General features: G+C 43.8%; 1 protein-coding gene and 1 non-coding gene across 2 annotated transcripts; both read left to right on the forward strand.

Annotated features, from left to right (window-relative positions):
* The first annotated feature begins 7951 nt into the window (after positions 1-7951).
* On the forward strand, positions 7952-14687 carry TPT1 (tumor protein, translationally-controlled 1). The gene is made up of 6 exons (XM_053387802.1): positions 7952-8084; positions 8632-8705; positions 9509-9699; positions 12047-12152; positions 12358-12474; positions 14462-14687. Exons 1-6 carry the CDS (start codon positions 8057-8059, stop codon positions 14462-14464), a joined length of 519 nt encoding a protein of 172 aa, XP_053243777.1. The 5' UTR covers positions 7952-8056; the 3' UTR covers positions 14465-14687.
* LOC128414981 (small nucleolar RNA SNORA31) lies at positions 14257-14387 on the forward strand. Its single transcript, XR_008330785.1, has one exon. It is a non-coding gene; the product is annotated as a small nucleolar RNA SNORA31 (small nucleolar RNA).

A 14687-nucleotide genomic window follows, 5' to 3' on the forward strand; every position in this document is an offset into this window, starting at 1 on the left:
TTTATTGGCCGAGGGAGCCGGCGTACAGCTTCCGGGTCATGTGGCCAGCATGACTAAGCCGCTTCTGGCGAACCAGAGCAGTGCACAGAAACGCCGTTTACCTTCCCGCCAGCCGGAGCGGTACCTATTTATCTACTTCCACTTTGACGTGCTTTCGAACTGCTAGGTTGGCAGGAGCAGGGACCAAGCAACGGGAGCTCACCGCTTCCCAGGGATTCAAACCGCCGACCTTCTGATCCGCAAGTCCTAGGTTCTGTGGTTTAACCCACAGCACCACCCGCTTCCCTATACAGAGGCTGAAATGCTGGGCTGGCTTCAACCACATTGCGCTGACCTCCCCGCACCTCACCTCTGCCTCTCAGAAACCGGGAGCAAACCTCTGCGTTGAAGAGGCAAACCCCATTTTGCCAGCACCACACCACTGATCGCTACTGGTTCTAGGGCTGGTTAACACTTGCATTTTAAAAAATCATCACTTGATAACTTCCACCCAAATAAGTTACCTCCATTGAAAAATACTGCATTTTCAAGTGATAGGAAAGTTCTGTCTATGTCTCAGCCACACAGGATGACGCAAACAATTCAAACTTGCATATGTAAAACTACATTAAAACATCCCACCCATACAAAACGGCCATAGATGGTTAAACGGCAAAGGCCTGGTTCAAAAGGGATGTTTTTGCCTGGTGCCTAAAGTGAGCTTCCCGGAGGAGTGTTCCAGAAATGGGAAAACACTGCAGAAAGTGCCTGAGCGTGTGTTGCCGCCCAACTAATTTTTCCTGTGGCTCAACAGTATCAGAGAAAGCAAAGTGTTCTAGTAGCTCATTGGTGTATTTCAAAAACAGTTTGAAATAACTCCCTTTGTGGGATGAATTGTTATAATTAAGTAAACATTTTGGATTAATGATCTGGGGTGACTGACTTGCCACTAGCGAATGTGGGAGAAATTTGACTCATTTCACATTTAAAGGCAAACCAACTTAATTCACTTTTCAAAACAAGATATGAACCGAAACACAGCAGTCCTTTGAAATTCACAGTTCTCTCTATTTTGCAATGTAGTTCTCCATCCAAGTAAAGTATGCATAAAAAGGAAATATTAGCAAAAGCAGCATTAAAAAAATATAGTTAGGAAAAATATGATTTGCATATTTGTTTTAAGGGGGGAAATCTCTTTCATATTGATGAATTTCCATGAGACCCTTTTTTAAAAAATGCAAACTGATATGGAAATGAACTTAAGACTGGAAAACTGATAAAGTGAGAAAATCGCTGAGTAAATAAGAAAAATGTACTGAGAAATAACTTTATGCAAGAAGTTTTTTGATCCAATACTTTCCTTCCTCAAGTAATTTGGACTATGCGTAGAAACCTGATGCATCACTGTTGCCTGTTTTTACTATTTTGATGTCCGTAACCATGAATATGGTTTGCCAAGTAAGGAGAAAACTTCATACATCTGACAAAGTGGTCCATTCTCCCACTTTATAACCAAAGATTGTTATTTAATCTTTGGTTATAAAGAGAAAAAAGTAAGGTAATTTAGTGAAACACTCTAACATTATAAAATACAAAAATTAAAATTAACAATCTTGTAGTTTTCATATCTGTAGTATTTACGTTTGCTGTAATTTTTAGGTTTGTTTAGAGATGGTGTATTACAGTGCCACCTGGTGGCATTTTCTAAATATAAAAGCGCTCCTGCAAGAGGGAAATTTGATTGGAAAGAAAAACCCTGAACAATAGTTAATGCAAGGGTGGGCAATATGAGATCCTAAGGAACTTGTGTGCAATCCCAGAGTTAACTTCTGGCTCCTTTACATATTATTGTGGAAATTATGTGGAAATTTCCAGGACTATGTTTCATTGCAGAGGAAATCTGATGTGTGGGTGGGTGTAGTATGGGGTTATATTTTAATCGCAGTGTAGTGTGAACACTGCAAAATTTACATGCATGGCGTGACAAGAACCAATACCACAATGAATTTCAATGTGGGAGCACCCTCAGATTATTTCAGAATAGTTATGATGCCATAATTGTTTTTAGATATTGGGACTCATTTCTGTGTCTGCTGGTCTATACTGGAACCCCCTATACTCTCTCTGTCTCTCAGAGGAAGGATGGAATATTAATTTAATAAATTAAAAATAAATAAATTCACCCATTAACAAAACTTTTCCACCTCTTTTATGAGTTGTATACGCTTCCCAAATATTTTCCTTTGCTACTGGGTCTAAACTTCAATCACATATTGTGATGGGTGGACCTTGGGGCAGCCTCCTGTAGATCTAGAAACTAATCAGAGCTGGGTCCAGTCAGGAGGAAGGGGAGTTAAAAGTTAGACCCTGGCAGTTAGAACTGTTAGGTAGGGTTCGGTTAGGGCTGAGATAGGTCTTGAAAGTCAGACAGGGAACAGACAAGGATTAGGGACCCTGAGGGTCAACTAGTCCAAGCTCCTGAAATGCAGAAATCTCAACTAAAGCATCAGTGACTATCCAACCTCTGCTTTAAAACCTCCAAGGAAGGAAAGCGCACAGCCTCTTGAGGGAGACCGTTCCAAGCTATTGGTTTGTGCCCTGCCCTCCGGAGCATGAGAACACAAGGCTGGTATATTAAATTTATGTATTAAGTGTAATTAAATAAAATAATAAATAAGCATGAAGCAACCAGAATTTATTAACCCCTAATTTACAACTGAATACTTCCATTGTAACCAGGCCTTCGGGCCTTGAATTATCTGTGGCCTTTTAGAAGCAGGTGGAATGTTTATTGTTGTTGTTGTTGTTGATTTCATAGAATTTGAACACCGCTTGATTGTAAGAAAACCTCAAAGCCGTTTACAAAAAAGATACAACATAGAATCATAGAATTGTTGAGTTGGAAGATACCACGAAAGTCATCGAGTCCAACCCTCTGCAATGCAGAAATACAGTAAAATAAAATAATAAAACCCACAATCCTACTTTAAGACATACAAAAGTTAAAAATACTAATACAGATTAAAATGACCCCAACTTTGGCACCTGCATAATGTCAACAGGCAGGGAGTTCCAGAGTGCCGCACTAAACATACAAATGTGGGAAATGGGAATCATGCAGCACATGTAATAATGCCATGTGTGCACTCGAACATTTCCCCCTTGGCTTTAATTGTAGCTGGGGGCATGGGAGTAGCCAGGATTTATGCTGGGTGTCAGAACCAAGCTATCTCCTATGCAATTGGTCAGTTAAGTATTTTTATTTATTTTCATTGTAGAATAAAATGGGGGGGGGGTTTAGCTTTTGCTACCTAACTCCCCAAAGGGACTTGATGAGTCCCCTAAGTCCATGATCAGTCAGAGAAGAATGGGTGGAGGCAGGATCCAGTGGAAAGCAATGCAGATCTCTATTTTCCTGTTGCAGCGGTTTCCCCGCCCTGCAAGGAGGTGGGAGAGACCAAGGAGAACAAAGTGCACAGGAATCTTTTATATTCTTTACAAAGACTTTCTTTTTTCCCCAATTTTTTTATTGGCTTTCACAACATTATAAACAAACACATAAGACAAACAAACATAAATCATAGCCTTATTGAAAATTACACTTATTAACATTGTTAAATGACTTCCTCGCTTCCCCTTGGTTGAATTTCATTGCATATCTTTTTAACGGTTTTCCAAATCACCGTTCTTATAAAATTTAACTTAAACATTAACATCCTTAGATCTTCACATTATGAAATTAAACATATTAATTCATCACTAAACACAAATAAAATCCTAAGCCAATTAAGTATCTGCAAGCTGTTGTCAGTTATTTTAACTTAACATATTTAACTAAGTAATCATTGAATTTAATCCACTCTTCCTCATACTCCTCCTCCTTCTGGTCACAGACTCTTCCGGTTAGGTCGGCTAGCTCCGAAAAATCCATCATCTTCATCTGTCATTCTTCTATTGTTGGTAATTCTTGGGTCATAGAATCATAGAGTTGGAAGAGACCACAAGGGCCATCAAGTCCAACCCCCTGCCAAGCAGGAAACACCATCAGAGCACTCCTGACATATGGTTGTCAAGCCTCTGCTTAAAGACCTCCAAAGAAGGAGACTCCACCACACTCCTTGGCAGCAAATTCCACTGTTGAACAGCTCTTACTGTCAGGAAGTTCTTCCTAATGTTTAGGTGGAATCTTCTTTCTTGTAGTTTGGATCCATTGCTCCATGTCCGCTTCTCTGGAGCAGCAGAAAACAACCTTTCTCCCTCCTTTACAAAGACTTTTGGCGTTGCTCAACCCCTTAGCCAAAGGCCACCCTAAAAGCATCACATGTACGTCACTGATGACGTTACACGGGTTGAGTTACCTGGGCAGCCTGGCCCATTCTTTTGTGATGGTAAACACTTGAGTCTGTGAATCCAGGTCATTCATGCACAAAATATGCCCTTAAGACAGGATTTGCCAAGGGAAAGAACTATGGGGAAAGGTTTCTGAAGGCAGCCCTGTTTGGGGAAGTTTTTAATTATTTAATGCTGTACTGTTTTTAACATTTGATTGGGAGCCACCCAGAGTGGCTGGGGAAACTCAGCCAGATGGGCGGGGTATAAATAATAAAATGTTGTTGTTGTTTTATTATTATTATTGTTGTTGTTATTGTTATTATTATTATTATTTCTTCCAGGAGATCTCCTTCTTCAGAGGAAATAATCCATTAGGAGAGCCAAGACGTGTGTTTTTTTGGGGGGGGTGCGGGGATGGTTCTGTGGGCTAAAATAATATGCAATTTTCTCGAGGAAACATTTCCTAAATTTTGGGAGCCTGGGAAGACTGAAGCGTGCGTCTGCTATGTGCGTTCACCCTAAAATTTCATAACCGTTTACTTGATTAAAGGGGGGCGGGCAACGACCCCCACCGGCTATTTGGTTGTGTGTGGGGAAAAATCATTAAAAAATATACTGATAGAATTCAAACAAAATAGGTATAGATCAAAATCATACAAATAATGAGACTGAAGAGGGATGGAGATCACTCAGTGAACACTGAAATAGCATGTATAGAATTTAAATAATAAATAGGGAAAATAATAATTGATCTGCCTTCTCGTTACTGAATGTGGTTTGCAAGCTTATCAGTAGTCATACCTCACGTTATGTTTGCTTCATGTTATGTTCTTTCAGGTTACATCCCATGGTGACTCGGAAGTACCAGAAAGGGTTACTTCCGGGTTTCGCCTCTAGCACATGCACAGACACGCAAAATGACATCATCCGCAGAAGCACTGAATCGCAACCCGCGCATGCACAGACTGAGGGTTGCGCTCTTTTCATGTTGCGAATGGGCCTCCAGAATGGATCCCGTTCGCAACCAGAGGTACCACTGTACTGAATCTTGTTCAGTCAAATTTTTGGTTGGTGGGTCAAATACTTGTTTGTAGTACTGTTGCTATTTTTGCTATACGTTTTATGCTTGTCTACTTAATGGTTCTTACTCCCAGGTACTTGGGTATAGGAATGTGGCCCAACAGCCTGATTCTAAGCATGTCTGCTTGGAGGATCAGTGTCAGTGAATTAAGTAAGGAGAGAAGCTGGGGACAAAAGCCATGGAAAAGCCATGGAAAAGTTCTACTGCATAAAAAGAACCACACAAAAATATGCATAAATTGTACAGTAATGGAATAATGATTTATTTACTTACTTATTTTATTCCATTTTATCCCACATTTTTTCCATCATGGAACTCAGGGTGGTGTTGTTTTAAGCATCACCCAACCAGGGAGGGAGTGAATGATGCAAAGGTACAAATTATGATGTTGCCAAACAGTTACCCTAGATGGACTCCTGTGTTGTTTGACAACCCTGCAGAGGAGCAGCTGGAAATTTTGTGTGCCACATCAGCATAAAATGTAGAGTGAACACACCAGCATAGGGTGACCCGATTTCAGATAGAAATTAGCTGGATAGGACTGCATGCAGACTCTATGGCTGTATACACAATATAACGTTCAAGCACATTTTAAGGAATATTCTTTCCCTCAAAGAATTCTGGGCACTGTAGTTTGAGGCTTGCTGGGAATTATAACTGTGCATTGTAAACTACGGTGCTCAGCAGGGTTGGCCCACCCACAGGGCAAGGTGACTCATAGAGTTCTGTGCCCAGTTCTGAGCACCACAGTTTAAGGATGTTGACAAACTGGAATGTGTGCAGAGGAGTGCAACTAGGGTGATCAAGGGTCTAGAAGCTAGAAGTTATAAGAAAAACTGCTCCCTTTCCCTTATGGGGTATTATGGAGCCCATATAGAGTCCTTAAGTAGGTTCACTATCAGTAGGAGAAAACACAGGTCAACCAGAGCATATTGAGAAGCAAAGTGGCTAGTAAGCCTGATCTTTATTTAAGGAACTGTTGCAACAGGGTCCCCACTCACCACATGGAGGAGAGAGAAGAACCTTGAACAATGGTGAGCAAGCCCTTGTATAGACGTTTGAAGTTGCCCACCCTGTAGCCCAAGACCACCCCTCAATACATCCTACATACATCTCAGAAGGAGGCAGTCTACAGCAGAAATTCTGCCTGCCAGGATACCTGTTAATGGTCACTGATTGCATTACCTGGGCAGCCTGGGCATTCTTTTGTTATGGTGAATACTTTAGCTCCTGAATCCAGGTCACAGGCTCACCCTATTCATACACAAATATGCCCTTAAGACAGGATTTGCAAGGGGAAAAAAATGGTAAGGCTTTCCCCATTTGCCTCCCTTACTGCAGAGGAATATTTGAGGTCACTGGGAGAGTCAAAATGGCTTCAGGATTGCTTTCCCATACTATTTCAGACACATGGTTCATATATTTAGATATGTGAGCATTTATGAATATTAATTCTATATTTGAGACCTTAAAATTCTTATAACAAAGCCAAGCTTTATCAGGAACAGTTGAAGGATCTGAGTATGCTTAGCCTGGGGAAGAGGACTGAGAGGAGATGGCCATCTTCAAGTACTAAAGGGCTGTCCCATGGAGGAGGGAGCAAGCTTGCTTACTGCTGCTCCAGACCAGGTAGGACCCGAACCAATGGATTCAAGTTACAAGTAAGGAGTTTCCAACTAAATATCAGGAAGACCATTCTGAGAGGAAGAGCTGTTTGAACAGGCCTCCCTTGGGAGGTGGTGGATGCTCCTTCCTTGGAGGTTTCGAAGTACAGTGGTACCTCAGGTTAAGTACTTAACCCGTTCTTAACCTGAAACTGTTCTTAACCTGAAGCACCACTTTAGCTAATGGGGCCACCTGCTGCTGCCGCGCCGCCACTGGAGCACGATTTCTGTTCTCATCCTGAAGCAAAGTTCTTAACCTGAGGTACTATTTCTGGATTAGTGGAGTCTGTAACCTGAAGTGTCTGTAACCTGAAGCCTGTAACCTGAAGCGTCTGTAACCCGAGGTACCACTGTAGAGATTTGATAGTATCTGTCCTGGATGCTTTAGTTGAGATTCCTGCATTGCAGGGGGCTGTGCTAGATGACGCTTGGAACTCCTTCCAATTCTATGATTCTACGACTCTAAGGCTGAAATCAGGGGTCTCCTCTCCTCTCTTGGCTTCAGTTTCAGCGAGGACCAGCTGCTGCGAACCCGCAGCCACGCCGCCTCTGCGCATAGCTGTCAACGTTTCCCATTTTTTAAGGGAAATTCCCTTATTCCGAATAGGATTCCTCGCGAGAAAAGGGGAAAGTTGACAGCTATGCCTCTGCGTTGTTTCCTATGGGCGGCGGCGGGAGGAGAAGGAACCGGGAAGTTCTACCTCCGGCCGGCATAGAGCAGCTCTGCCCGTTCTTGCCTCTACGTGCGCGCGGGGAGGCGGGCCTGCGACTTGCGGGCGCGCTTGCGTCACAGCTCCGTGCGTGGCGGGGAGCGCAGGGATTGGTGACGCACGGATGGCAGGGACGTGCCCCGCTGGCTATATGAGCTCAGTGGCAGCGCCGCCTCGGCCTTTCTCCGCCTCGCTCCTTGCTCTCGCCGGGAGTCGCCGCCCAGCCGCTCCGCTCCCCGAGGCCGCCCGCCCGCCCGCTCGACCCACCGCCGCCCGACGACGCCTCAGCCATGATCATCTACCGCGACTGCATCAGCCGTAAGCGAATCTCCCTCAGCGCCGTCGAGCTCGGGCCCCCCGCGGAGCCCCCACAGCGGCGCCCTACTGCGCTTGCGCGGCTCCGCGGCCCGGGCTAGGCACCTCGCGCGCCCTCCCGCTGCACTGCGCCTGCGCGGCACAGAAGAGAGGGGGAAGGGAGACTGGTTCGCGGGGCGGGGGGGGGAGCGAATGCTGGCGCCCCCCCCCGGCATTCTATTCACTGCGCATGCGTCTCTTTGCCGCGGCTACCGCGCTTGCGTGAGCGGGGCTGTCGAAGGGGCCGTGGGGCTGGAGGCCTTTGGCGGCGCTTCCGGCGTGTTCCCTCTTGGCTTCCGGCGCGGCTTTCCCGAGGCCTTTTCCCGTTCCGGGAGGCGGCGGCGGCGGCGCCGCATCTACCTCTGGGGCCTGGCAAGGGCTGGACCGGAAGGCCGGGAGGGAGGGGAAGAGGGGCGAGCCCTGAGAGGAGGGTGGGGTTTGGGGGAGGGAGAAGGACCCGCCGACCATGGGGAGCCCCCCTCACGCGCTCTCCTCCTTCCTCTGCCCGCAGAAGACGAGATGTTCTCGGACATCTACAAGGTCAAAGAAGTGGCCAGCGGACTCTGCCTGGAAGTGGAAGGGAAGGTAGGCTTTGATTGTAAATCTACTCGTTTTATGTAGGTGGGGTGGGGTGGGGTTCGAACCCTGGTCTCTCCCAGGCCCCTCCCTATATTATAGTATAGTTCAACTGTGCTCTGGTACCATGAGGCCCTTCTTTTAGCAGTTGCTACCCTTCACAGGCACTCGATCAACTTCCGTTATGGGGGGGGGGGATTTGGCAATATCTGAGACAAACTGGGAAATTTCAGCCCCTTCTATGAACTCATAAAGTGACCAAACCTCACATTTACTGTGCAACGACCATGTCAGGGGTAATTGATGCTAGTGGCTTGGTCTGCCCACTTGAAGTGGGGGAGATCCGTGCTTTAGCCTTTCGTAATCTATGCATCACCATGCCAATATGGGTCACCTTCATAACAGAGTTGTCACAGTGACTTCAGAGGGGCTAGGTTGCAAGATAAGCTCTGACACATCCATAAAGCCTCCATAGTGGTAATGGTGACATCCAAACTGAGTAATTTGAGGCGTGGTGTTTTAAAATCCCTTGATTTTAATGGGAAGAAGTAAAAAGTAGCAGGTTTAGTGTGTTTCAAAAACCTTGAAAATTAGAGTCTTAATCATAAAGACTTCCGATTTAAGATTCTCTGGGCAGTTTATTCTCCCTTTTGTGACAAATTCCACTTGGATAGCTTTGCTCATAACTGAACTAGTTTCAGGACTTAAAACTCTGCTATTAAGCTTTGAGTAGATTAATAAACAGGAGCAGATCATTTTACAATTAGATTTTGCTTTTCAGTGGTGGTATTTTTCTTCAATGAATGGTTTAGATGGTGAGCAGGAAAGAAGGTGAAATAGATGATGCTTTAATTGGTGGAAATGCGTCGGCTGAAGGTCCAGATGGTGAAGGGGCAGAGGCTACCGTTGTCACCGGTGTTGACATTGTAATGAACCACCACCTTCAGGAAACAAGCTTCACTAAAGAGTCTTACAAGAAGTACATCAAGGACTACATGAAAGCGTAAGTTAGCCTGGTGTCTGTCATTTCAAGGCTAGAAGACAGTTATGATGAGGGTTACATAGCAAACACTCTTGGAAGATGTCCATAAGGTTTCAGCACTGCCTTCTGATGGAGATGAGCTGCTGGGATGATTACAATGGTGCTCTTATTCTGAAAGATCTATAATTTAAAGCCATAACCACCTGCATGCACATTTTGCTAAGATACTGCTTCTTTCCACATATCCTATTATAGTATTGGATATCTGAAGGATGTCCTCTTAAATATACTAGGTTTGGTACATTATGTTTAAGTCATCGAGGTCAAAAGGAAAATGCTACTAGTGAGAACCCTAAATCTTAAGGTTAATTTGAGGCCACATTTCTGATATGGTAACAAATGCACATAGTGATTGCATTGCTGATGTAAGCAGTACCTCAGCCTTTCCTCATAAGGCTTGGCTTCCAGACATGTGATCCTCTGCACACATTCCAGCACACATATCCTTAAATTGTGGTGCCCAGAACTGGACATACGACTCCATGTGTGGTTTGACTATGGCAGAATAGAGTGGTATACCTTCCCTTGATCTAGACACTATGCTGCATCATACTGCTGGGCCCTGGATCTTTTTTACATGTAAGCCGGGTGTCCCCCATCTTATATTTGTGCATCTGATTCTTCCTGCCTAAGTGCAGAACCTTACATTTGTCCCTGTTGAAATTCATTTTGTTACTTTGCGCCCAATTCTCCAATCTTCAAAGGTCATTTTGAATCCCAATTCTGCCTTTTGTGGCATTAGCTACCCCTCCCAATTTGGTATCATCTACAAATTTGATGTAGATTGCCTCAATTCCATCATCAAAGTCATTTATAAAGATGTTGAACAACAGTGGGCCAAGGATAGAACTCTGTCACCCCACGTCACTTTTTCCTAGGATGACTAGGAACTATTGATGAGTTTTGGAGTTCTGTTAGTCAACCAGCTACACATTTTACCAGCTTCTCCACAAGAATGTCATGGGGAACTTTGTCAAAAGTATTACTGAAATCAAGATACACTATGTCCACAGCATTCCCCAGATCCACCAAGCTTGTGTATGCTTCTTATAAAGCCACACAAGTTTATTTAGGTGCCTCCCGCTTTTCTTTCTGGAATTGTCTGCATTTGTGTCTTCATTATTTCACCTTTAACAATCTCCCATCTCAGACTCCCTTTCCTTGACTATTTCTGACCATGAGATCTCACCCGGTACTTCAGGCATAGGCAAACTCAGCCCTCCAGATGTTTTGGGACTACAATGCCCATCACCCCTAGCTAAGAGGACCAGTGGTCAGGGGTGATGGGAGTTGTAGTCCCAAAACATCTGGAGGGCCAAGTTTTTCTGTGCCTGCAGTAGTTCCTTAAGCTCCTAGAAATCAGCCTTCTCAAAGTCTATGACCGATTACACTCAGTTTTCCCTTTCCTCTGTATCATGAAATCCAAGGCGACACGATCACTTTCTCTTAAAATTCTCAGAAAGGACCAGCTGGGATGCAAAGAACTCTAAAGAGAGGTGCAACCAAAAGATCCTGGCTATTGGCAGAACTGATCAGTGGCTGTGCTTCTTGCTGTAGCTTCATGGAGTTATTAAGGCTCTGTATTACAGACGCGGGTGGCGCTGTGGGTAAAACCTCAGCTCCTAGGACTTGCCGATTGCATGGTCGGCGGTTCGAATCCCCGCGGCGGGGTGCGCTCCCGTTGCTCGGTCCCAGCGCCTGCCAACCTAGCAGTTCGAAAGCACCCCTGGGTGCAAGTAGATAAATAGGGACCGCTTACTAGCGGGAAGGTAAACGGCGTTTCCGGGTGCGGCTCTGCCTCACCAGGGTAGCTTCGTCACGCTGGCCACATGACCCGGAAGTGTCTCCAGACAGCGCTGGCTCCCGGCCTATAGAGTGAGATGAGCGCACAACCCTAGAGTCTGTCAAGACTGGCCCGTATGGGCAGGGGTACCTTTACCTTTACCTTATTACAGATAAGATGCAACATTTGCTTTATATTTAGAGGCCAGATATCTGGGCCAAAGGCAACCCCTTCTTTCGATACAATATTGTCTATTCTGCTATTTTACTGTTGCCTCAATGGAGGCGCATACAGAAATCTGCTGGCATATTTTACCATGCCAGTTTATGTGACCTTGTGTATAATAAAAACGTTCCCAAGAAATATAATTTAAAACTGGCAGGTAAAGTAAAGCACTATCCATGCAGGGGAGCAGTAAAAAGCAATGCAGTGTTTTCCTTTCAGATCAGCTATTAGAAACTTTTGGGTACAATCCTCAAACTTCTTAAATTGCAGGTGTTAGAATGGTTGTTGTTTTCCCCCTAGAATCAAAGCAAGACTTGAGGAAACAAAGCCAGAGAGAGTAAAGCCGTTCATGACTGGAGCAGCTGAACAAGTCAAACATATCCTTGCAAACTTCAAAAATTACCAGGTAAGTTCCAAAGCTTCATCTCTTTTTTGTAACATATTTTTGGTACTTGCATACTGTGAAGTAGCTTTTGCTGCTTGTTTTAAGACTGGCATTTTGTGGGAAGTGCCTGATGCTTGAGCCAAGGAAATGTGCATTGTTCTGTGAGTGAATATTAGTGCTTTCTAAGAACTTAGTTGCATCAACAGATTTTTTTTTCTTCTGAAAGTTTTTTGTAGGCGAGAACATGAATCCAGATGGAATGGTGGCGTTGCTGGATTTCCGTGAGGATGGTATCACTCCTTATATGATTTTCTTTAAGGATGGATTAGAAATGGAGAAATGTGTAAGTATAAATTCCCGAGAGAACTTGCCAAGATTAAAATCTTGTGTGGTTTCAAATTTTGCTTGCTGATGAATTGGGGGGTGATTTGCTGCAGAAACAAAACCCTGTGTCCATCTAGTCCAGCATTTTCAACTAACCAGCCAGGTACATGAGGGAACGACCCTTGTTGTCCCAGCAACTTGTGTTCTGTGGCAGCCTGCCTCTGAACCTGGAGATTCTACTTACCTAATTGCATCTTAATAGCCATTGATATCTGCTTCAGGAGTTTACCTAATCCAGGGGTACCCAAACTTTTTTCAAAGAGGGCCAGATTTGATGAAGTGAATATGTGTGAGAGCTGACCAGCTTTTTTTTAGGATTGAAGTTGTGGAGCTTTTTTTTTTTTAAAAAAAATCCTTTTTTAGGATTTTACCCGAGGACATATACTAGCATGGGGCTGGATTAGGCCCCCAAAACAGACTTTGGACATGCCTGAAAAGCCATCTAAGCTTCTGGTAATCATAATATCTGGTGGGAGGAAATTTCATAGAGTGTTTGTAAGTAGTAGCTTTTGTCTGCATACAGCTGATGAATTGTGTGGCCAAGCACTTGTGCTGTAAGAGGGAGAAAAAATAAATACGCTTTCTCCACACCATTCACTCATCTCTGAAATCCTAACATCTTTCCTGCGTTTTCCATGGGAAAAAAAGAAAAGCCCAAATGATACCGCCTTTTCTATCAACTTTCCTAGCTCTGTAGTATCCTTTTTGAGATTGTGCAACCAGAGGTTTGTACACCTTTGTGAGTGAGGCTGCACCCTTAATTCTTAAGGGTACAGTGATACTGGAAGTTCTAAAGTTCTGTACTTCAAAACTATCCACTCCAACTCAAAGGACACATCCTTTGCTAGTCACAGCCAATTTCCTCTCCCATCAGTTTGTATGAAGCTGGGATGGTTATTTGCCCTGAATGCAGTGTTTTTTAAGTCTTACTCTGAACTTCATTGTCCTTTATTTTTTTGCTTATTTATCTAGCTTGGAGGGAGGGAGGGATCCCTTTTCAACTTCTTTGCAGTTTGGGTTTTCAATATCCTGAATAATTTGGTGTCTTCTACAAACTAGGCTACCTTGTTGCTTACTCTTGATTCTCATTTCGTGTGTGAACAAGTTCAATAGCCTCTTAGTTTAACTTTCTAGATTTCCCCAGAGTTCCATTAAAAAAATATCTTTCATTTCTCAGTTAACAATGCTGATAGAAGACAAACTATTGAGCTATTGACTAGTCTTCCATACAGCTTAGCATATGCATTTTCTACCCTTCTAGTGGGAGATTCTTTAGGGAAGATGGTGGCTGGACTCCCCAGCCAAAGAAGTGCTTGGGTTCGCTCTTCAGTTTTTAAGCTAGCTAGTCAGGAGTGTGGGAAAAGTGTAGGCTTCTTTTAAGTTGAGGCTTTCCTGCCAATGGCTTAAATAGAAGACCAAATCATTCAGGCGGGCAGGGGTAAGAACAGAAAATGCAAACGGTGTGGATTGTTATTTTTTTAAAAAAAAATGCTGTTGCTAGATTTAAATCTTGGGAGGTATTTAACCAGACATGCTCATTAATTTCAGTAAGTCTACTCTGGGTAAAGCTTGGTTGACCACCGCACTTCGCTTAATATCAAACCAAAACATTTATTGGCTGTATTTTGATAGGCTGTTGAAGCTATTACCCCCTTTCCGTGAATGAAAGGGTGCTAATCAAGACTGGTACCCTCTCAAACAGTGCCTTAGGGAAGGAGTTGAGATGCAAGTTCGGAATGTTAAGCATCTGCTGATAGGCTGGGAACAACTACTTTTGCTCTCTAGCTTGCATAAAGATGCAACAGCAATTTCCTTGCGCTTTCTGTGTGCCTGATAAACGTGGCAACTCAGATTGAATAAGGGAGAACATTTAAGAGAGTGAATATTTAATGCTGACATAAGGAATTGGTACAAGCATAGGCTAACTCTCATTAATTTCTTAACAGTAACAAGAGACCAACCCTTCTGGATCATCTATCATCATCATAATTGGCTGCTGTTCTTTATTCATCAACAAAACATCATGACTCAGCATTGTTTGAAAACTGGACTGATGCCATCTTGAGCTTAATTTGATTTATTTTGACCCTGAATTAATTGGAGTGGAGGCATTGGTTTTTAAAAACTTGTCATGTAGGCTGTCTAAAATAAAGAAAAACTCATTTAAACCCA

This window comes from Podarcis raffonei, chromosome 5, assembly GCF_027172205.1.
Source record: "Podarcis raffonei isolate rPodRaf1 chromosome 5, rPodRaf1.pri, whole genome shotgun sequence".
Taxonomy (NCBI): Eukaryota; Metazoa; Chordata; class Lepidosauria; order Squamata; family Lacertidae; genus Podarcis; species Podarcis raffonei.